Here is a 24,270-nt window from a genome sequence, read left to right as displayed (position 1 = left end):
AAACACCTTCTTCTCCACGGTATTCACGGTGGAAAATGAAATGCTAGGTGAAATCCCAAGAAACAATGAAAACCCTATATTAAGGGTCACCAATCTAACCCAAGAAGAGGTGCGAAACCGGCTAAATAAGATTAAAATAGATAAATCTCCGGGTCCGGATGGCATACACCCACGAGTACTAAGAGAACTAAGTAATGTAATAGATAAACCATTATTTCTTATTTTTAGTGACTCTATAGCAACAGGGTCTGTTCCGCAGGACTGGCGCATAGCAAATGTGGTGCCAATATTCAAAAAGGGCTCTAAAAGTGAACCTGGAAATTATAGGCCAGTAAGTCTAACCTCTATTGTTGGTAAAATATTTGAAGGGTTTCTGAGGGATGTTATTCTGGATTATCTCAATGAGAATAACTGTTTAACTCCATATCAGCATGGGTTTATGAGAAATCGCTCCTGTCAAACCAATCTAATCAGTTTTTATGAAGAGGTAAGCTATAGACTGGACCACGGTGAGTCATTGGACGTGGTATATCTCGATTTTTCCAAAGCGTTTGATACCGTGCCGCACAAGAGGTTGGTACACAAAATGAGAATGCTTGGTCTGGGGGAAAATGTGTGTAAATGGGTTAGTAACTGGCTTAGTGATAGAAAGCAGAGGGTGGTTATAAATGGTATAGTCTCTAACTGGGTCGAAGTGACCAGTGGGGTACCGCAGGGGTCAGTATTGGGACCTGTTCTCTTCAACATATTCATTAATGATCTGGTAGAAGGTTTACACAGTAAAATATCGATATTTGCAGATGATACAAAACTATGTAAAGCAGTTAATACAAGAGAAGATAGTATTCTGCTACAGATGGATCTGGATAAGTTGGAAACTTGGGCTGAAAGGTGGCAGATGAGGTTTAACAATGATAAATGTAAGGTTATACACATGGGAAGAGGGAATCAATATCACCATTACACACTGAACGGGAAACCACTGGGTAAATCTGACAGGGAGAAGGACTTGGGGATCCTAGTTAATGATAAACTTACCTGGAGCAGCCAGTGCCAGGCAGCAGCTGCCAAGGCAAACAGGATCATGGGGTGCATTAAAAGAGGACTGGATACACATGATGAGAGCATTATACTGCCTCTGTACAAATCCCTAGTTAGACCGCACATGGAGTACTGTGTCCAGTTTTGGGCACCGGTGCTCAGGAAGGATATAATGGAACTAGAGAGAGTACAAAGGAGGGCAACAAAATTAATAAAGGGGATGGGAGAACTACAATACCCAGATAGATTAGCGAAATTAGGATTATTTAGTCTAGAAAAAAGACGACTGAGGGGCGATCTAATAACCATGTATAAGTATATAAGGGGACGATACAAATATCTCGCTGAGGATCTGTTTATACCAAGGAAGGTGACGGGCACAAGGGGGCATTCTTTGCGTCTGGAGGAGAGAAGGTTTTTCCACCAACATAGAAGAGGATTCTTTACTGTTAGGGCAGTGAGAATCTGGAATTGCTTGCCTGAGGAGGTGGTGATGGCGAACTCAGTCGAGGGGTTCAAGAGAGGCCTGGATGTCTTCCTGGAGCAGAACAATATTGTATCATACAATTATTAGGTTCTGTAGAAGGACGTAGATCTGGGTATTTATTATGGTGGAATATAGGCTGAACTGGATGGACAAATGTCTTTTTTCGGCCTTACTAACTATGTTACTATGTTACTATGTAATGGTTAATACCTACCAAAAGGTTTCAAGAGAAGACAATCCAAGTCTGTAACAGGGTCATGGGCACCCCAAGGCTCATTGATGTGTGACTGGGGGAAAAGTCTTTCTGGACGGTTTCCATTCACAGACTGGTTAGAGTGCGCTATTTTGCCCCATAGAACACTAAATTTACACCACAAATGGGATTCATCAGACCAGGCCACCATTTTCTATTTCTTTATGGTCCATTTCGATTGCTTAGGTGCCCATTGTAAATGGTACATAACCCATCGCCATTTTATCAGTCATCATGGCCTTTGACTGTTGTCGTTAGTAACCAATTGGTGCATACTGGGAACACACCATTAGACATGCAGTTTTGGAGATGCCCTTACCCATCACAACTTGGCCCATTACTGTCAAGCAGATTATTATAGTTGCCCATTTTTTGTGCTTTCAAACCCATGAAATGACTATTCGTAAGTTGCCACCCCATAAAAAGAACCTGTCCGTAGAATTTCACCCCCAACCTATTTACACTTGCCTGTGCACTTTCAAAAAACAAAAACAACAAAAACAAGTCCAGCAATACTTTTACATGGTCAGTCCATTTCTCCATTACAGAGAAATCAGCATTTGGATTGATATGTTAATGAGAATGAAAGGCTATGGGTAGATCTGAAGGCTCGGTCACTCCAGTTTTATTCTCCACCCAGCGCCGCCTCCTCCTGTTTGACTGACTGCTCCTTTGCCTGAAGTCACACAACTTAGACGCTGTCAGTGAAACAGGAGGCGGCGGCGCTGGACAGCGGAATAGAGCTGAGCGACAGAGGCTTCAGATCTACCATAGTCCTTCAGCCTCATTCGCATAACAATTCAAACGCGATTTTCTCAGCAATTGTTGAACGAACTGGCTACGTTAAGGTAGTTCTTGAGTTGTCTTTGAAACAGCTATATATAATTTAAGAGCTAAGGGAAGATTTTAGCTTTTTAGTCATAAGTCAATTTGTATAAACAAAGTTTATAAAAAAAAACAAAAAAAACTTAGTCCCCCTAAAAAAGACGCTCCGCCACCAAACTTGCATAATCGAAAGCTGTAAAAAGCAACTCGAAGGTTATTTACCCAAGAAAGAAGACAGAAACGTCTAACTTGTTGATGTATTTTATTGTGAGAGAGGGAGCTTGGTAAAAAACTAGAAAATGACTATGATATTACAATGAACATAAAAAGGTATGTTTCATTTGCTTTTTATTTTCCCTGCCAAAACATACAAAAAAAAAACCCCAAAAAACAAACAAAAACACATGAATACAAGAATTGGCACAAAAAAAAAAAATATGTTAAACTTTGTTCCCGCTTCCCAACACTGTTTCTTAAAATTCATCTAATTTGGCTTGCTAAGGACAATAATTGAGGTGTTTAACGTTAATATGAAATAAACTGCTTGGCATCGGGCCACAATTTTCACAGTGAATTTCAAAAAGTTTCTTTTACATATCAAAATCCAGATAACGGTAACAAGGATTTGATTGCAAGTGTAAATCTAATACATTCCCGTCTTAAATTACCTGTTCTACAGTCCAAGGCAAGTATAAATGTCAACGTAACACTGTTTAAATCAAATCTCAATGCAAGAGAACCATTTGTAGCTCTACTTTAAATCTTATCAACTTTCCAAAATTTCATACTAAAATATATTATTGTATTAATACAAACTACAGTTTTATACACTAGACTGTGTAATAAATAAAGAAATATAAAAATAAGACACATAAATATAAAAGTTTTCTAAAACTAAAAAGGTACAGGTCAGTAAGAAGGGTATTAATACTGCCAGGTTTTTGAAGACATACAGTACACAAACAAAACAAAAAAAAAAGTTGCACAGACCTAAACTAACGAACTCAAAAATAATACTGATAGGTAACTTTTTTTTTTCTTTTCTAGCTAACAAAATTAATAAACGAGGTCTATAATAGTTAGCATTTTGAAGCAAATATTGGCAAATTAAACTTTGTTTGTTTTTAAATTCCACGGAAAAAGGCCGTGTTTAGAAAAACAGACAATCAATAAAAAAAAAAAAAAAAACAATACAGAGATAAAAAACAAAACAAAAAGATAAAAGACTGGAATTAGAATTTTGATTAAAAACTTTGTTGGCTTTAGCTACATAGAAGTGATAGAATTCCAATACTACAAATGCTAGTGATTACAGACCACCATAAATAAAAGGCAAAGCCTTTAAAATACTGAAAATGGCACTTACAGCACAGAAAGTCCTGCATAAGGCCAAGAGAAGATACATAGCTTTAAATCCTTCATATAAGTACTACATTTCAAGCAAATATGAACACTGGTGTTTGCAGTTTTCTTTCCCAGAATAAAATGTTAGTCCCTGCAAATAGGAGTTTCAATAAAATTAAAAAAAAATAAAATAAAAAAAATTTGTAACGCATTGATAAGAACACACCACTTTACTTCCCCCACCGTTGTCCTCTTAAGGCTAAAAAATTTGCTGTAAATTATATATATTTTTTCCCCCCCATCAAACTATATTATCTATAAAACTCTACCCGTTCTTGGACAAGAGAAGGTAGTAGTAGCATTTAAAATATTGAATTATTTGTAAAGGAATTTTGTAGTGCAGTTATACTCACATTTCTTTCATAAAATAAAATACTGAAGCAGATTTAGTAGATGTCTGAAACGATAATAATTATAATAAAAAAAAAATAAAAAAAAAAAATAAAACTTTCTCCCAAATGTACAAGCTAACCAATACAATAAAACATAATACTGATAAAAAATATGTTTCCAGATGTGAATATGAGCAGGATGGGCAGGTTTTGCATAAAAACCTGATTCGACTTCTGAGTCATTATATACTAGACGTTGCATGTAACAAACGCGTTTTTTCCTAAATTTTAAAATTGCTGTGAAAAATTTCTAAGTTTGAGATTCAGGCACACCTGGATTTTTTTTTTTTTTTTTTTTAAACACAGTAGTGAATAGAAATCACAGTATACACACTACTGTGTTTCAGAGAAAAGCATGTATAATATAGAATAAACTTCATTAGAACGTCAAAAGACTTTTTTCCCATAGTGGAAAATATAGAGAAGACCGGCTAAGGTTGGGCAGCATCCTTTCTGGCTAAGGTTGGGCAGCCTCATTTTCTGATTCGTGATTTTCTGCCACTTCTGCTTCCAAATTTTTTATTTCATCTCCACATTCGTCATCCTTCAAGGTACCTTCCAATGTTCCTGGTTCAACCCCTATCTCTGGCTCCTCTAAATCGTGCGCTAGAACACTTTCTTTTTCGTCCTGTCCATCATCCGTGTCTTTCTCGTCCTCTTCCTCCTTCTCGCTGTCGTCTTCCCGTATGATGCTCTCTCGTTCGTCAGAGTCTATCTGAGATGGAGAAGCTTGGGAATCTACATGTTCGTTGCTGAGGGTTTCTTGGAAAGTCTCTTCAGGCTCCGTGCCGTCACGTTCCTCTGCTTCCTTCTTGCAGTACGAGTATCGATGGTTCATGTGTTGGGAATAGGATCCGGAGTGTGAAAATCTCTTGCCACATTTGTCACATTGGTAGGGTTTCTCTCCAGAATGGAGACGCATATGTTCAATTAGATGGTGTTTGTGTTTGAATGCCTTCGTACAGATTCCACACTCATGCGGCCGCTTTCCTAGAAACATTGAAATGAAAAGAAAGATGAATTGTAACAGGCATGACAATAAGGAAAAACTGACATAGATAACTCGTAGAGAAGAATGTCGGAGACCTTGACTTTGTATTTGTGTTCTGTAGTTAACTACTACCCTACTCCTGAATAGCTTGTTTTTTGTAGGACAAAACGTTGGTTTACACAAATGTCCGTAATGCTTTTGATGTATTACATTGGACCTTATATGTTCCAGGTCAAAGACCTGAGAGGACACCGTAAAAAAAAAAAGTGGTATCTTCATCTTTTACACATTCTCTATATATTACAACCAGGACTGGTGCCAAGTCTAGTGAAATGGAAAACCTCAATGTGGGGTGTGTATTAAGATTATTTTGCAATAACTATAGGGTTTAGACACTTATACATGTGTTTTTTACTAGTACATCTGTTTTTTATTAATGAGGTTGGCCATTATTTTTTTTAATTGACAACCAATGCTAAGGCTCCGACAGTGTGAGACACCCGGCACCCTCATTGATCCGCTGTTACCGGCGCCAATTTCTCGAACACTACTGGAACACAGCAGTTCTATCAAAACTATAGTGGCCACAGCCGATACTACAGATATACCCATATATTCAGTTGAATAGGGGTGGATCTGAAGTACCCAGCCGTGGCCACTATGGAAATGATGGGAACTGCCGTGTTCGCGGCAGCATCTGAGAACTTCCAGCTGGTGTTGATGACAGCTGATCGATGGGGATGCCGGGTGTCGCGTCTCCAAGAATCAGATAAGGACCTATTCTATGGACAAGCCACCAATAAAAAGAAAAAAAAAAAAAAAAAAAAAGTAGTGACCAACCTCATTAAATAACATTTTATTAAAAATCTATAAATAAAACAAATCACGACACTGAGAAACACAGCAGAATACAAACACGGCAGAAAGTCCCAAAAGTGACCCCCTTTTTGGAAACTAAACCAATTTACGAATTCATCTGGGGGGGGGGGGAAGGTTGGAATTTGTTGAACCTTTAGGTGCTTCACAGAACTTTTTAAAATGTGGATGTGAAGACGTAAATTATGTTTTTTCTACTAAAATTTTGTCTTCGCCCCAAATTTGTAATTTTCACAATGAATAATATGAAAAAAAGAACCCCCAGAATTTGTTACGCAATTTCTTCCGAACATGATGATACCCTATATTTAAAAAAAAAAAAAACAACAACTGCTGTTTGTGCACATGGCAGGGCTCAGAAAGGAAAGAGCATAAGTTGATCTTTGAAGTAAATTTGTCTGGAATAAATTGTGAATGCCATGTCGCATTTGGAGAGCCCCTGACATACAGCAGAAACCCCCACAAGTGACCCAATCTTTGAAACTAGATCCCTCAAGGAATTCATCTAGGGCTGTACTGAGCATTTTTAACCTATTCAATTTTTTTTCCCACTAAAATACTCTTCTTGTACCAAACTTATAATTTACATGAGGGGTAATTGGATAAAAATTGGATAAAGAATTATGTGGTCCATTTTCCCCTAAGTGGCAGTACCCCATATATGGTTGTACACTACTGTTTGAGCACACGGTAAGGATCGGAAGGTAAGGAGCGATTGTGTGCTCCGATGACTGAACCCCGTAGGTGTCAGATCAGCAGAAACCTCCCCCGGGTGACCTCATATTGGAAACTTCACTGCTTAAAGGTTTCATTTGGGGGTATAGTGAGTATTTTAAACCCACAGGTACATCACAGAATTTTATAACATTGGGACATGGAAATATAACATTTTAGTGGTAATTTTTGTATTTTCTGCAAATTTGTCAATTACACAAAGGTTAATAGGTGAAACTAGATCCCACAATTTATTGCACAATATCTCCCAAATGTGGTGATGCCCCATACGTCATCAGAAACTACTGTTAGGCCACACATCAGGACTGAGAAAGAAGGAGAGCCATTTGGCTTTCGGAGAACAGATTTTGGTAGAATAGCTTGCGGGCGACATTTGCGGAGCCCCAAAGGTGCCAGAATAGCAGAAAACCCCTCATAAAAGTATTTTTCTACCAGTAATGTGGGAACCCCCTATAGTTCCAGTTGTCACAGATGATGGACCTGAGTGGGGGCTGGTTTTGTGCAGGGTAAATTAGTGGTTTTATTGGTAATATTTTGGGGTACAGAACATTTTTTGATTGGTTCCAGTATAAAGAGGGAATCACATTTTGTGTTCCACGCTGAGCAAGCGCTTACGGATTTCTGTGTAAATCCCACAAAACTGCAATTCAGACAAATCCACAGATGGAACCACCCACCATAATGAGGCAGATGGAGACACTTTGAACTTCGTTTGGCATGTGTCCCTCGGTTTAGCCATCCACAGATCTCTGGATGCCTACGATTGTGCTTTTAAAAGACACCTAAAATGATGGGACACTGCCAGAACAGAGACCAGTCCAAAGTCCATAGTCCAAAGTGACCCCATGTGACTCATAGGAGAGTGGTTCGGTCGGCGGATTTGGCTGAATCACAGTTTTGAGGATCTACATAGAAACCCCAACGTAAGCGCTGATAGGAGAGTGTAGGATAAATGTGAGCCAAGTATTGTTCTGATCTTTGGGAGGCAGAATGGACAAATAGACATCAGTACAAAAATAGTTTTTTGTTTTTGCGCGGTTCACAGTGTGGTATAAGTGATACGATTGATTTATTCTTCGAGTCTGTGCGATTACAGCAATACCAGATTTATAAAAATCGGGTTTATGTTTTGCTGCAATCGCACAGTAAAAATGTTGCCACCATATTCGGACAGCTGTAACCTTGGCGAGCAGAGCTGTATGAGGGCTTATATTTTTGCGCAACGAGTTAGAGATGTTCTTTGGTACTGTTTGGAGCACAAAGTTTTTTGATCGCTTTCTAGTCACCTTTTTCAGACACAGAATGAAAAAAATCAGCAGTTCAGTTCTTGTTTTTATCTCTAGATTTAATTTTTTGCGCCGTTCACTGTCCGGTAAAAGTGATAAGATCGATTTATTCTTCAGGTCAGTAGAATTATAGTGATACCAGATTTCTATAGGTTTGTTAATGCTTTGCTGCTTTTACAGGCTAAAAACAATATTTTACATAAACAAATTTGTTTTTGCATTGCCATACTTCGAAAGCGGTGACTATTTTTTTCTGAATGAGCCAAATTAGGGCTAGTTTATAGTGGGACGATTTGGAGTTTCCATTTATACTTTTTTTTTTTTTTTTTTTTTGTACATACACCATGTTCCAAATTATTATGCAAATTATATTTTTCTCGGATTTTCCTAAATGGTCGTTGCAAATGAGAGTCAGTTTAATAAAAGTCATCACCCGTTAGATTATACATTGAATTTTATTGAAGAAACCTCCCAATGATAACAGTATAATCTCCAAAATGAATGAAAACTCAAAATGCACTGTTCCAAATTATTAGGCACAGTATAATTTCTAAACATTTGATATGTTTTAAAGAACTGAACATGCTCATTTGTGGAATTTGCAGCATTAGGAGGTCACATTCACTGAACCAAAAAGCTATTTAACTCCAAAACATCCTAACAGGCCAAGTTACATGTTAACATAGGACCCTTTTTTGATATCACCTTCACAATTCTTGCATCCATTGAACTTGTGAGTTTTGGAGAGTTTCTGCTTGTATTTCTTTGCATGAAGTCAGAATCGCCTCCCAGAGCTGCTGTTTTGATGTGAACTGCCTCCCACCCTCATAGATCTTTTGCTTGATGATACTCGTTCTCTATAGGGTTGAGGTCAGGGGAAGATGGTGGCCATGAGTTTATCTCCTTTTAGGCCCATAGCAGCCAATGACTCAGAGCTATTCTTTGCAGCATGAGATGGGGCATTGTCATGCATGAAGATGATTTTGCTCCTGAAGACACGTTTCTGCTTTTTATACCATGGAAGAGAGTTGGCAGTCAAACTCTATATACTTTGCAGAGGTCATTTTCACACCTTCAGGAACCTTAAAGCGTCCTACCAGCTGTTTCCCCATGATTCTGGCCAAAAACATGACTCCTCCACCTCCTTCCTGATGTCGCAGCCTTGTTGGGACATGGTGGCCATGCACCAACCATCCACTACTCCATCCATCTGGACCATCCAGGGTGCTCGACACTCATCAGTAAACAAGACTGTTTGGAAATTAGTCTTCATGTATGTCTGGACCCACTGCAACCTTTTCTGCATGTGAACACTGTTTAGGGGTGGCCGAATAGTAGGTTAATGAACCAAAGCAAGCCTTGGAAGGATCCTACACCTTGAGGTACGAGAGACTCCAGAGGCACCAGCAGCCTCAAATATCTGTTTGCTGCTTTGTAATGGTATTTTGGCAGCTGTGCTCTTAATCCAATGAATTTGTCTGGCAGAAACCTTCCTCATTGTGCCTTTATCTGCATGAACTCTGTCTGTGCTCTGTTTCAGTCACAAATCTCTTCACAGTATGATGATCACTCTTAAGTTTTCGTGAAATATCTAATGTTTTCATACCTTGTCCAAGGCATTGCACTATTTAATGCTTTTCAGCAGCAGAGAGAAACTTTATTTCCCAAATTGCTTGAAACCCGTGGCCTGCTTAATAATGTGGATCATCATTTCTAAGTAGTTTTCCTTTAATTAGAATCACCTGGAAAACTAATTATCACATGTGTTTAAGATTGATTTCAGTGATCCATTGAGCCCTGATGCACAATACCATCCACGAGTTTATTTGAAATACAAAACAATTAAATCTTTATGACACAAATCCAATTTGTATAATAATTTTGAACACAGTGTATGTCTTTTTGATAGCTTTTAATTCAATTTCTTGTGTCTCAGTATGATGAGAAGTGACTGTTATGTGTTTTTAAAAATTTTTTTTATAGTGTTCACCGTACGGAATAAATAAAGTGCCAGTCTAACGCTATGTGCTCACAATCAGGAATAGTAGCGTTTTGGAAGCCTGCTTTTGATGCCTGCAAAAACGCTGCATCTTCACTGCTGAAATGAACATGCTGAGGATCACATACCCACACCGCCGGTGAGTTTATGCAGCATTAAATAGAAGCACAGTGGGCATGGGATTGCTATAAATCCAATCCACTGTACTTGTAATGTAGAGCGCAGCGTTTTGCAAGCAGCGTTCAAAATGCTGCTATTCCTGATTGTGGGCACAATTTACTTGACCTCCAGGTACCATGTACGGGAATTTAGGCTGCTGGGCAACTTTTTAAAGTTTAATAAACTTATATTCCCCTGAAGTTCGGCAATTTAAAAAAAAATTTTTTTTCTGTATTTTGAAAAAACGGTCTTTAAGGTTATTGAGGCAGTATAGTAACATAGTAACATAGTTAGTAAGGCCGAAAAAAGACATTTGTCCATCCAGTTCAGCCTATATTCCATCATAATAAATCCCCAGATCTACGTCCTTCTACAGAACCTATGTCCTTTCATTATTTTGTTTCTATTGATTTTACATTTCGAGCGAGATGGAATGCAGCATGTCTGTCATGTATAAAAAAAACAAAAAAAAAAAAAATTTTTAAAAATTTTTAATTGGATAATAGAGATAATAGAGAGGAGCAAAAAGATTTGTGGTACCCAGTTCTGACAACTGGTCCACTTCCCTGTTGTAGACAAACTTAACTCCTGTAAAAGTCAGCATCTCCTGGGCAAGTCTGTTCCTTCTTAGGCTCTGCAATATCATGACATAAGGGATCTAGGCAATAAAAGCAACCAGGAGATCCCAGAGGCAAGGATACCGGAGACAGAAGTGAAGTTAGACTTCAACAGAGGACTGGACCAGTGGTCGGAACGCAGTACGCACATCTTTTTATTCAACTTTATTGAGTATATGAACATAAAATGGAATTTATTATTCACTGTTGGCTAAGCCCGGACACTGAAAAGGGGTGTTCTTAAGTTATATTGTTTTAATTATTTAGACAGCATGAAAAAAGCAAAGTTTCAATAGTCTTGCCTTTTCTACTTGCGGTCATTCTCCTGTACTCTGGTCTCTAGAGCTACTCAAGTGTGCGCAGTACTTGGAGATGTTAACTCTTAGCATACCAGCCACCTCTCTCCAGCCCATTGAGTTCTATACAGAAGTTTCTGCTCATCTCCCTCTTGTAACATCACCAGACTGTAGCTCTGTCCAAGTTAGGTGTTCAATTGCCTGATTACCTCTATGAACAAACATAGGGATAGAAGTGTAGTACAAACCAATGGTAGCTGAAGGTGTTACAGCAAAACTTGTTCTGAGCTTTATAGTTATACTATTACTATAGTTTTACTCTTCACCATATCTATCATTCAAGGAGAAGAGTCCACCCTTCTAGAAGCCAGGAAGTAAGGAAACAGCAGTGCTCTTAGCCGCTCAAGACACAACTTAAGAATACCTCCTTTAAGAAAAATGCTAAGCCAGCGCAAAATGGCAAAAAAATATGCAAATTTTGCAACTTTTTGGACACTAGAAAGGATTGAGAGTTCATCCTAAAATATATAAAACTTTTTTATATGATTATTAAAAATTGGTGACTTTAAAGCTGAACAAAAATAAAAATAACTGCACTGCCTTTATTCAACTGCCTCGGAGCAGCAGAGTGGAGGCGAGAGTCTTCTTGCTCATCTCTAGTTGACTCCTAAGGCTGGAGTCACACTCGGCGTAAGACAATACGGTACGTATATTACGGCCGTAATACGCTGAAAAGTCCCCAAAATAGTGGTCCGTAGCTCCTCCGTAGGCAGGGTGTATCAGCGTATTTTGCGCATGGCATCCTCCGTATGTAATCCGTATGGCATCCGTACTGCGTGTTTTTCTCGCAGGCTTGCAAAACCGACATACGGATATACAAGGGATCCATGTGTAAAAATAAATAAATAAATATATATATATATATATATATAGCTTTTGCTATCTCCTTCTCAGACCCAACATGATATGAGACATGATTACATACAGTAAACCATCTCATATCACCATTTTTTTTGCATATTCCACACTACTGTTAGTAGTGTGTATATGCAAAATTTGGCCGTTCTAGCTATTAAATTAAAGGGTTAAATGGCGGAAAAAATTGGTGTGGGCTCCCGCGCAATTTTCTCCGCCAGAGTAGTAAAGCCAGTGACTGAGGGCAGATATTAATAGCCTGGAGAGGGTCCATGGTTATTGCCCCCCTCCCCCTGACTAAAAACATCTGCCCCCAGCCACACCAGAATAGGCACATCTGGACGATGCGCCTATTCTGGCACTTGGCCACTCTCCTCCCATTCCCGTGCAGCGGTGGGATATGGGGTAATGAAGGGTTAATGCCACCTTGCTATTGTAAGGTGACATTAAGCCAAATTAATAATGGAGAGGCGTCAATTATGACACCTATCCATTATTAATCCAATAGTAGTAAAGGGTTAAAAAAAAAAAACCACAAAAACATTATTAAAAATTATTTTAATGAAAAAAATCACAAAGGTTGTTGTAATATTTTATTCTATGCTCAATCCAATCACTGAAGACCCTCGATCTGTAACACAAAAAAAATAAACCAACAATATCCATACCGTCCGAAGATCTGTAACGTCCAACGATGTAAATCCATCTGAAGGGGTTAAAATATTTTGCAGCCATGAGCTCTGTTAATGCAGAGTTGCTCCTGGCTGCAAAACCCCGGGGAATGAAGGTAAAGTAGGTCAATGACCTATATTTACCTTCATTTGCGGTGAGGCGCCCTCTGCTGGTTGTCCCTAGATCGTGGGAACTTTCCTAGAAAGCTCCCAGGCTCGAGTTCATAAGAGGCGCCCTCTGCTGGTTGTCCTCATTTATGTCCTTCTCCATTGTTTCTCCCTGCCATGTCCTGCTATTTTACTGTGAAGCCATAAATCAATAAAGAACGGACCTTTTGTACGGACGGTGAGTGCTCTTCTTTTCCTTCAAGCCTTTTACCATTTGAGACAGTTTTTTTTTCCTCTGAATGAGCACCCATAGTCCGGAGTGGCTGAAGCACGCTTTCCAGCTACAGGGAGGTGAAATTGGTGTAACAGGCTGATTGTGCGCACTTCTATTTTCTACATTGTTTTTGTACTTACTAGAATAAAGTGGACGGCGCAACCTACATAAAGTTAGCAAACACTTTACTTAAACGGCATCTCTGGGAATACACATAGGGTAGAACAGGCCATCAATGTGTGATCGGTAGACGTCTGACCCAATATATCCTTAGTATTTAGCAGACTATCCCTGGTAGTACAGGTGTGCCTCATTCAACATTACTTTTTGATTTTTTTATATTTTCTTTTATCTCTACGGGTATAGCCATTTAGAAAAATTGCTTTTTCGAGGACATTCAGGTGTTGGACTTGGTCTGTATATTAATATTAAAGTATGCATTTATTATGCTTTATGAAAATGAATGAGATTCTGGAAATAATCCAAAACAATTCTGTATCTTTGTAGCTGCCAGTACTTTGATTGGATAATGCATAGACAGGGTTACAATGACTACACACCTGTATGTTCATACTTGTGCCTCAGCAAGGAGCTGCTCTTCTGGAATATTTTATCACAGAGGTCACAGGCGTACAGGCCGTTCTCCGTCTTTTTCAATTTCTTTTTGGGTGGAGTGGAATCAGAATCATTTTGATCTTCTACATTGGATACTCCCTCAGAACTCGTATCCTGTCTCTCGTCCTAGAATCAAAAAATTGCAAAATTAAGCTCAAGTTATTATTGTCTCCTGAAGCGCAGTGTGGTCCGTGCACCCACCCATCATTCGGATGAATGAATATTGCAATCTAACGCTTATTACACCCTTAGCTGGACTGCTGCATCATAAATTACTGTATATAACATTATGGAAATGAAATCTGAGAATTGTGAGCATTATGCATAGTTGCGACTGCTCAGTCATGAAATCAGTGGTGCATACAGATGTCTGAGCCCAATGACGGCTGTTATTTCTATTTGTTCTAATTGACAACAATGAAATTTGTAGTCTATTAAATGAAAAGTACTTTTAAAATTGGCCCATCATTGCCCCACCGCTCCTCATTTATCCTCAGGTTTCCTGGACTGCTCTTCTGTTGAGGGGCATCAACTGACTGCTAAACTTAACCCCGGACCCCAGCTGATCCAGGGTACTGCTGCTCATGTTGCACAGCGGGATGTGTCAGTTGATCACTGCAGCCGATCAGTGACCATTGATTTGGTTCAGGTGGAAAGAAGGAAACACTTAGCTCTTGTGGCTTGAATGGAATGTGACCACTGCAGCCAATTGGCAGATGACTGGCTGCAGCGGTTACCCAACAAGACCCGCTGGGGGACATCAGCAGCACTACTGTGGATCTGTGAGAGTCGTGATAAATAAAACACCCAAGATCATCATGGTTCACAACTTTTTATTGGGTCAATCTTTTTAAAAGGGCTCAAATTGGTGTTAAAGGGAACCTGTTGCCCCCAAAATCGAAGGTGAGCTAAGTCCACCGGACATCAGGGGTTTATCTACAGCATTTTATAGATCATCGTAAGAAGATGGGAGGCCCCGGACCGCGACACCCATTGGACCGGACCGCAGCGGGACCGCCCCTGGGTGAGTATAATCTAACCTCTTCTTCTCCTCTTTCAGGATACATCGGGGGCTTATCTACAGCATTACAGAATGCTGTAGATAAGCCCCTGATGCTGGTGGGCTTAGCTCACCTTCGATTTTGGGGGTGACAGGTTCCCTTTAAAAGAATAAGCCTCACCAACCCCCGCAGCTTCAGGTCTCACACTTTAATCTCTGCTGATCCCTATTTCCCGGTCTTGTCTCGACACCAGTAAAGGCTAAAAATGTCTGCTCAACCCATCGTTGATCATAGCAGTGACCTGCAAAACGAGCATTTCTAATGTGTAGAGACAGGACCATGAAATAGAGGTCGGCAGGGAATGGGCAAGTGTTGAGCTTTTAGGACTTCTTTTATTTTTATAATCCAAGTGAAAAGAAAAGACGTAGCACTCACTGGAATAAAATCCAAACTTTATTGGTCCAAAAACGGTTTAAAACACCTTAGGCAGGTTGGGGGCTGGAGAGTGCAAAGATGACGGCCATTTCACGCTCTGTTTCGCTTCTACGGGTCTTTATTTTTAAACTAGTCTAAGCACTCACAAAAGAAACTTTCATACCCTCGGACAATATATATATATATATATATATATATATATATATATATATATATACACACACATACAGTGGGGCAAAAAAGTATTTAGTCAGTCAGCAATAGTGCAAGTTCCACCACTTAAAAAGATGAGAGGCGTCTGTAATTTACATCATGGGTAGACCTCAACTATGGGAGACAAACTGAGAAAAAAAAATCCAGAAAATCACATTGTCTGTTTTTTTATCATTATTTTTGCATTTTATGGTGGAAAATAAGTATTTGGTCAGAAACAAACAATCAAGATTTCTGGCTCTCACAGACCTGTAACTTCTTCTTTAACCCCTTCCCGACCTTTGACGCCACGTAGGCGTCATGAAAGTCGGTGCCAATCCGACCTGTGACGCCTACGTGGCGTCATGGCGGGAATGCTTCCCTGCGGGTCCGGTGACCGGGGTCATTTAAATGTCACCGTACCCGCAGGTGCAGGGGGACCTGTACTTCACCCCAGGGGGGGTGGCTTTGCCCCCCCGGGTGTACGATCGCTCCGGGTGACCTTTATTTCACCCCCTTCAGCTCTGATTGGAGCTAGCGTCCATGTGACGCTAGCTCTCCAATCAGATCTGTAGGGGCGGAGTAAAATATGTCTGTCCTCGTTCTCCAGACTCATCCCGTTGCTGGAAGCTGGAGAACGAGGACCCTGCGTTTATACTTGCCCCCGATCGCCGCCGATCGCCGCCGCTGCTGCTGCTCTGCCGCGGCTCCTGCCGCCTCTGCCGCTGCTCCTGCCGCCGCTGCCTGTGCTCCTGCCGCCGCCGCCGCCGCCAGGTACTCCCCTCTCTGCCATCCACCTCTGCGCTCTGCCCCCCTGATCACCCTCCCCCCCGATCTTACCCCCTGCCCCCCTTTTCACCCCCCCCCCCCTGCTGCTGCTGCCAACTCTATCACCTCAGCTCTCCCAGCTCCTGACAGCCCCCGCCTGCCCCCTGGTGATCACCCCCTGCCCACTTGAGCACCCCCTGCCCCCCTGATCACCCCTGCCCCCCTGATCACCCCCTGATCACCCCCTCCCCCCCCTTGCCCCCCTGATCACCCCCTGCCCCCCTGATCGCCCCCCTGCTGCTGCAGCAGATTTCATCTGCTCCTGCTGCATTGCCTCAGCCCCCCGTGCCTGACAGCCTCCCCCTGCCCCTCGGTGATCACCCCCTGCCCCCCTGATCACCTCCTGCCCCCCTGATCACCCCCTGCCCCCCTGATCACCCCCTGCCCCCCTGATCGCCACCCTGATCACCCCCCTGCTGCTGCTGCCGATTCCATCTGCTGCTGTCGCATCGCCTCTGCCCCCCGCGCCTGACAGCCCCCTCCTGTCCCCCGGTGATCACCCTCTGCCCCCCTGATCACCCTCTGCCCTCCTGATCACCCTCTGCCCCCCTGATCACCCCCGTCCCCCAGATCATCCCCTGCTGCTGCCGCCGATTCCATCTACTGCTGCTACTGCATCGCCTCTGCCCCCCTGCGCCTGACAGCCCCCTCCTGTCCCCAGTGATCACCCACTGCCCCCCTGATCACCCCCTGCCTCCCTGATCACCCCCCGTCCCCCTGATCACCCCCCGTCCCCCTGATCACCCCCCATCCCCCTGATCACCCCCCGTCCCCCGATCACCCCTGCTGCTGCTGATTCCATCTGCTACTGCATCGCCTCTGCCACCCCCGCTCCTGACATCCGCCTCCGCTCCAGACATCCGCCCCCGCTCCTGACATCCGCCCCCGCTCCTGACATCCGCCCCCGCTCCAGACATCCGCCTCCGCTCCAGACATCCGCCCCCGCTCCTGACATCCGCCTCCGCTCCAGACATCCGCCTCCGCTCCAGACATCCGCCCCCGCTCCTGACATCTGCCCCCGCTCCTGACATCCGCCCCCGCTCCTGACATCCGCCCCCGCTCCTGACATCCGCCTCCGCCCCTGACAGCCGCCCCCGCCCCTGACAGCCACCCCTGACATCCGCCTCAGCTCCTGACATCCGCCTCCGCTCCTGACATCCGCCTCCGCTCCTGACATCCGCCTCCGCTCCTGGCAGCCGCCCCCGCTCCTGGCAGCCGCCCCCGCTCCTGGCAGCCGCCCCCGCGCCTGGCAGCCGCCCCCGCGCCTGGCAGCCCCCTCCTGCAGTAGAAAGTTTCACCAAACACTCGCACATACACACACGCACACTATAATAAAGTTTAGCTTTTTACACACACCACACACACAATGTCCCGCTCATCCCAGTCATCCCAGTCACAAAGGCTGTACACAGCTGAGGAGGCATATTCCTTTCTTGCCTCCGAAGCTGATAGTGAGGGAGAGGACCCCACTTTTCTGTATTCCTCCCACTCTTCCTCCTCTAGTGACACCGACTCGCCACCCCCAAGATGTCGCAGGTCGAGAAATCGTCCGGAGCCCAGGGGAGGAGAGCCGGAGCCCAGGGGAGGAGAGTCGGAGCCAAGTGTAAGTGACCCCCAACCTAGTGCTAGTGACGCCCAACCTAGCACTAGTGCCCCCGTCTGGACCCCTGTCCCTGAAAATTTTGCTCCACGGATTCCTGATTTCATTCCCCAATCAGGAATCCAATTTGAGACTGCCAACCTCCGGGAAATAGACTTTTTCAAAGTCTTTTTCTCGGAGTCAATCGTCAGTCTCATGGTGGAGCAAACAAATTTGTACGCCCTGCAATTTTTTGCCGAAAACCCAAGTTCATCATTTACTACTTGGAGTCCCGTTGACTCTGTAGAAATGATGAAATATTGGGGACTGGTCCTTCACATGGGAATTGTGAAGAAACCAGAAATTCGCCAATACTGGAGTACTGATATTTTATATCAAACTCCATTATATGGCATGGTTATGATACGCAAACGTTTTGAGGCGATTCATAAATTTCTCCACTTTAGGGACAACACGGACATCCTTCCTCGCGATGACCCGAATTTTGATAGACTGTTCAAAATTCGGCCGGTCATCGAACACTTCAGCAACAAGTTTGCTGAAGTGTACATTCCCCAAAGGGAAATTTGTGTGGATGAATCCCTCATCCACTTCAAAGGGAGGCTTCAGTTCCGTCAGTACCTGCCCAGCAAAAGGGCAAGGTACGGGATAAAACTCTATAAGATCTGCGAGAGTACCTCAGGGTACACTCTCAGCTTTAGAGTTTATCAAGGAAAGGACAGCAGTATCCAGCCCCCAGATTGTCCACCTGCTCTGGGGGTGAGTGGGAAAATAGTGTGGGATTTGGTCCACCCACTGCTTGATAAAGGTTACCATCTGTACGTTGATAACTTTTATACAAGCATCCCACTCTTTCAATCCCTCTCTGCCAGAGCTACCGTCGCTTGCGGTACCGTGCGCAGAAACAAGAGGGGTCTCCCTTTGTCACTAATTGAGCAGGTTCTCCCAAAGGGTGAGAGCCGGGCCCAATGTAGAGGCAACATGCTTGCGGTCAAGTTCAAAGACAAAAGGGACGTCTTTTTCTTGACCACAATCCATGGTCCCGGCACCACGGCCAGCACTGTTCGAGGTACCCCAGCACAGGTCCACAAACCGGACTGTGCCCTGGGGTACAACAAACACATGGGGGGAGTTGATCTTTCTGATCAAGTCCTCCAGCCCTATAGTGCCATGCGGAAGACGAAGGTGTGGTATAAAAAACTGGCTGTGCACATCGTGCAAATGGCACTGTATAACGCATACGTGCTATCACGATGTGCAGGCCAGACCAACAACACCTTCCTTCAGTTCCAGGAGGCGGTGATAAAGGCCCTAATGTTTGGAGGCGAGGAAGGAGCGGGCCCCAGCACCCCTGGAACTCAAGTCTCCCGTATGGTACCAGGGCAACATTTTCCTTGTGAGGGGAGAGCAAAAAAAAGGTGCCGGGTGTGCTATAAAAGGGGGATTCGAAGGGAAACTCGTTTCCAATGTGAAACGTGTCCCGACAAACCTGGACTGTGTTTGAATGAATGCTTCAGAATTCATCACGCGTCCGTGGACTAAACACATCCTGACATTCCCCTACAGAACTCACCCACACCAGGCTGATATACACAACACCACACACACACCCCAACCTGACGTACACTACACCACACCCCAACCTGACGTACTCTACACCACACACTCCAACCTGACGTAGTGTGTCAGGTTGGTGTGTATGGAGTAGTGTACGTCAGATTGGTGTGTGGTGTGGTATAGTGTACGTCAGGTTGGTGTGTGTGTATGATGTACACTACACCACACACCCCAACCTGACGTACACTACACCACACTCCAACCTGACGTAGTGTGTCAGGTTGGTGTGTATGGCGTAGTGTACATGAGGTTGGTGTGTGGTGTGGTATAGTGTACGTCAGGTTGGTGTGTGTGTATATGGTGTACACTACTCCACACACCCCAACCTGACGTACACTACACCACACCCCAACCTGACGTACACTACACCACACACTCCAACCTGACGTAGTGTGTCAGGTTGGTGTGTATGGCGTAGTGTACATGAGGTTGGTGTGTGGTGTGGTATAGTGTACGTCAGGTTGGTGTGTGTGTATATGGTGTACACTACTCCACACACCCCAACCTGACGTACACTACACCACACCCCAACCTGACGTACACTACACCACACACTCCAACCTGACGTAGTGTCAGGTTGGTGTGTATGGCGTAGTGTACGTCAGGTTGGTGTGCGGTGTATAGTTTACGTCAGATTGGTGTGTGTGTGTATGGTGTACACTACACCACACACACCAAACTGACAAACTACACCACACCCCAACCTGACGTACACTACACCACACACTCCAACCTGACGTAGTGTCAGGTTGGTGTGTATGGCGTAGTGTACGTCAGGTTGGTGTGTGGTGTATAGTGTACGTCAGATTGGTGTGTGTGTATGGTGTACACTACACCACACACACCAACCTGACATAAACTACACCACACCCCAACCTGACGTACACTACACCACACACTCCAACCTGACGTAGTGTGTCAGGTTGGTGTGTATGGAGTAGTGTACGTCAGATTGTTGTGTGGTGTGGTATAGTGTACGTCAGGTTGGTGTGTGTGTATGATGTACACTACACCACACACACCAACCTGACGTACACTACACCACACCCCAACCTGACGTACACTACACCACACACTCCAACCTGACGTAGTGTGTCAGGTTGGTGTGTATGGCGTTGTGTACGTCAGGTTGGTGTGTAGTTTGGTATAGAGTACGTCAGGTTGGTGTGTGTGTGTGGTGAATACTACACCACACACAACAACCTGACATACACTACGTACCTTCCATACGCAACATGGTGTCCGCTAATGAATGGAGCTAATTTTCCATTCAAAAAGTCAAATGGCGCTCCTTCCCTTCCGAGCCTTGCCGTGCACCCAAACAGTGGTTTACCCCCACATGTGAGATATCAGTGTACTCAGGAGAAATTGCCCAACAAATTTTAGCATCCATTTTAGCCTGATGCCCATGTGAAAATGGAAAAAATTGAGGCTAAAATAAAATTTTTGTGAAAAAAAAGTACTTTTTCATATTTATGGATCAATTTGTGAAGCACCTGAGGGTTCAAAGTGCTCAATATGCATCTAGATAAGTTCCTTGGGTGGTCTAGTTTCCAAAATGGGGTCACATGTGGGGGAGCTCCAATGTTTAGGCACACAGGGGCTCTCCAAACGCGACATGGTGTCCGCTAAAGATTGGAGCTAATTTTCCATTCAAAAAGTCAAATGGCGCTCCTTCCCTTCCGAGCCTTGCCGTGCGCCCAAACAGTGGTTTACCCCCACATGTGAGATATCAGTGTACTCAGGAGAAATTGCCCAACAAATTTTAGCATCCATTTTAGCCTGATGCCCATGTGAAAATGGAAAAAAATTGAGGCTAAAATAAAATTTTTGTGAAAAAAAAGTACTTTTTCATACTTATGGATCAATTTGTGAAGCACCTGGGGGTTCAAAGTGCTCAATATGCATCTAGATAAGTTCCTTGGGTGGTCTAGTTTCCAAAATGGGGTCACATGTGGGGGAGCTCCAATGTTTAGGCACATAGGGGCTCTCCAAACGCGACATGGTGTCCGCTAAAGATTGGAGCTAATTTTTCATTCAAAAAGTCAAATGGCGCTACTTCCCTTCCGAGCCTTGCCGTGCGCCCAAACAGTGGTTTACCCCCACATGTGAGATATCAGTGTACTCAGAAGAAATTGGCCAACAAATTTTAGCATCCATTTTAGCCTGATGCCCATGTGAAAATAGAAAAAATTGAGGCTAAAATAAAATTTTTGTGAAAAAAAGTACTTTTTCATATTTATGGATCAATTTGTGAAGCACCTGAGGGTTCAAAGTGCTCAATATGCATCTAGATAAGTTCCTTGGGTGGTCTAGTTTCCAAAATGGGGTCACATGTGGGGGAGCTCCAATGTTTAGGCACACAGGGGCTCTCCAAACGCGACATGGTGTCCGCTAAAGATTGGAGCTAATTTTCCATTCAAAAAATCAAATGGCGCTCCTTCCCTTCCGAGCCTTGCCGTGCGCCCAAACAGTGGTTTACCCCCACATGTGAGATATCAGTGCACTCAGGAGAAATTGCCCAACAAATTTTAGCATCCATTTTAGCCTGATGCCCATGTAAAAACGGAAAAAATTGAGGCTAAAACAAAATTTTTGTGAAAAAAAAGTACTTTTTCATACTTATGGATCAATTTGTGAAGCACCTGGGGGTTCAAAGTGCTCAATATGCATCTAGATAAGTTCCTTGGGTGGTCTAGTTTCCAAAATGGGGTCACATGTGGGGGAGCTCCAATGTTTAGGCACACAGGGGCTCTCCAAACACGACATGGTGTCCGCTAAAGATTGGAGCTAATTTTTCATTCAAAAAGTCAAATGGCGCTCCTTCCCTTCCGAGCCTTGCCGTGCGCCCAAACAGTGGTTTACCCCCACATGTGAGATATCAGTGCACTCAGGAGAAATTGCCCAACAAATTTTAGCATCCATTTTAGCCTGATGCCCATGTGAAAATGGAAAAAATTGAGGCTAAAATAAAATTTTTGTGAAAAAAAAGTACTTTTTCATACTTATGGATCAATTTGTGAAGCACCTGGGGGTTCAAAGTGCTCAATATGCATCTAGATAAGTTCCTTGGGTGGTCTAGTTTCCAAAATGGGGTCACATGTGGGGGAGCTCCAATGTTTAGGCACACAGGGGCTCTCCAAACACGACATGGTGTCCGCTAAAGATTGGAGCTAATTTTTCATTCAAAAAGTCAAATGGCGCTCCTTCCCTTCCGAGCCTTGCCGTGCGCCCAAACAGTGGTTTACCCCCACATGTGAGATATCAGTGCACTCAGGAGAAATTGCCCAACAAATTTTAGCATCCATTTTAGCCTGATGCCCATGTGAAAATGGAAAAAATTGAGGCTAAAATAAAATTTTTGTGAAAAAAAAGTACTTTTTCATATTTATGGATCAATTTGTGAAGCACCTGGGGGTTCAAAGTGCTCAATATGCATCTAGATAAGTTCCTTGGGTGGTCTAGTTTCCAAAATGGGGTCACATGTGGGGGAGCTCCAATGTTTAGGCACACAGGGGCTCTCCAAATGCGACATGGTGTCCGCTAAAGATGGGAGCTAGTTTTTCATTCAAAAAATCAAATGGCGCTCCTTCCCTTCTGAGCCCTGCCGTGCGCCCAAACAGTGGTTGCCCCCCACATATGAGGTTTCAGCGTACTCAGGACAAATTGGACAACAACTTTTGGGGTTGAGTTTCTCCTTTTAACCTTGGGAAAATAAAAAAAATGTTGCTAAAAGATCATTTTTGTGACTAAAAAGTTAAATGTTCATTTTTTCCTTCCATGTTGCTTCTGCTGCTGTGAAACACCTGAAGGGTTAATAAACTACTTGAATGTGGTTTTGAGTACCTTGAGGGGTGCAGTTTTTAGAATGGTGTCACTTTTGGGTATTTTCTCTCATATAGACCCCTCAAAGTGACTTCAAATGTGAGGTGGTCCCTAAAAAAAATGGTGTTGTAAATTTTGTTGTAAAAATGAGAAATCGTTGGTCAAATTTTAACCCTTATAACTTCCTAGCAAAAAAAAATTTTGGTTTCAAAATTGTGCTGATGTAAAGTAGACATGTGGGAAATGTTATTTATTAACTATTTTGTGTCACATATCTTTCTGGTTTTACAGAATAAAAATTAAAAATTTGAAAATTGCGAAATTTTCTAAATTTTCGCCAAAATTCCGATTTTTTTAGAAATAAACGCAAAAATTATCGGCCTAAATTTACCACTAACATGAAGCCCAATATGTCACGAAAAAACAATCTCAGAACCACTAGGATCCGTTGAAGCGTTCCTGAGTTATTACCTCATAAAGGGACACTGGTCAGAATTGCAAAAAACGGCAAGGTCTTTAAGGTCAAAATAGCCTGGGTCATGAAGGGGTTAAGAGTCTCCTCTTTCCTCCACTCATTACCTGTAGTAATGGCACCCGTTTAAACTTGTTATCAGTATAAAAATACACTTGTGCACACCCTCAAACAGTCTGACTCCAAACTCCACTATGGTGAAGACCAAAGAGCTGTCAAAGGACACCAGAAACAAAATTGTAGCCCTGCACCAGGCTGGGAAGACTGAATCTGCAATAGCCAACCAGCTTGGAGTGAAGAAATCAACAGTGGGAGCAATAATTAGAAAATGGAAGACATACAAGACCACTGATAAT

General features: G+C 43.0%; 1 protein-coding gene across 2 annotated transcripts in view; it reads right to left on the bottom strand.

Annotated features, from left to right (window-relative positions):
* Positions 1–2,853: 2,853 nt before the first annotated feature.
* ZEB1 (zinc finger E-box binding homeobox 1) overlaps positions 2,854–24,270 on the bottom strand; it is a 151,506-nt gene continuing 130,089 nt past the window's right edge. For both annotated transcript variants that reach the window (XM_069729645.1, XM_069729646.1), the window contains exons 8-9: positions 13,890–14,070; positions 2,854–5,392 (exon numbers count right to left, since the gene is read on the bottom strand). In XM_069729645.1, coding sequence (XP_069585746.1) covers positions 4,860–5,392; positions 13,890–14,070 — 714 coding nt within the window. In that variant the 3' untranslated portion in view covers positions 2,854–4,859. The remainder of the gene's footprint in view (positions 5,393–13,889; positions 14,071–24,270) is intronic.

Source organism: Ranitomeya imitator, chromosome 6, assembly GCF_032444005.1.
Source record: "Ranitomeya imitator isolate aRanImi1 chromosome 6, aRanImi1.pri, whole genome shotgun sequence".
NCBI classification, from domain to species: domain Eukaryota; kingdom Metazoa; phylum Chordata; class Amphibia; order Anura; family Dendrobatidae; genus Ranitomeya; species Ranitomeya imitator.
This window is presented reverse-complemented; position numbering and strand designations above follow the sequence as displayed.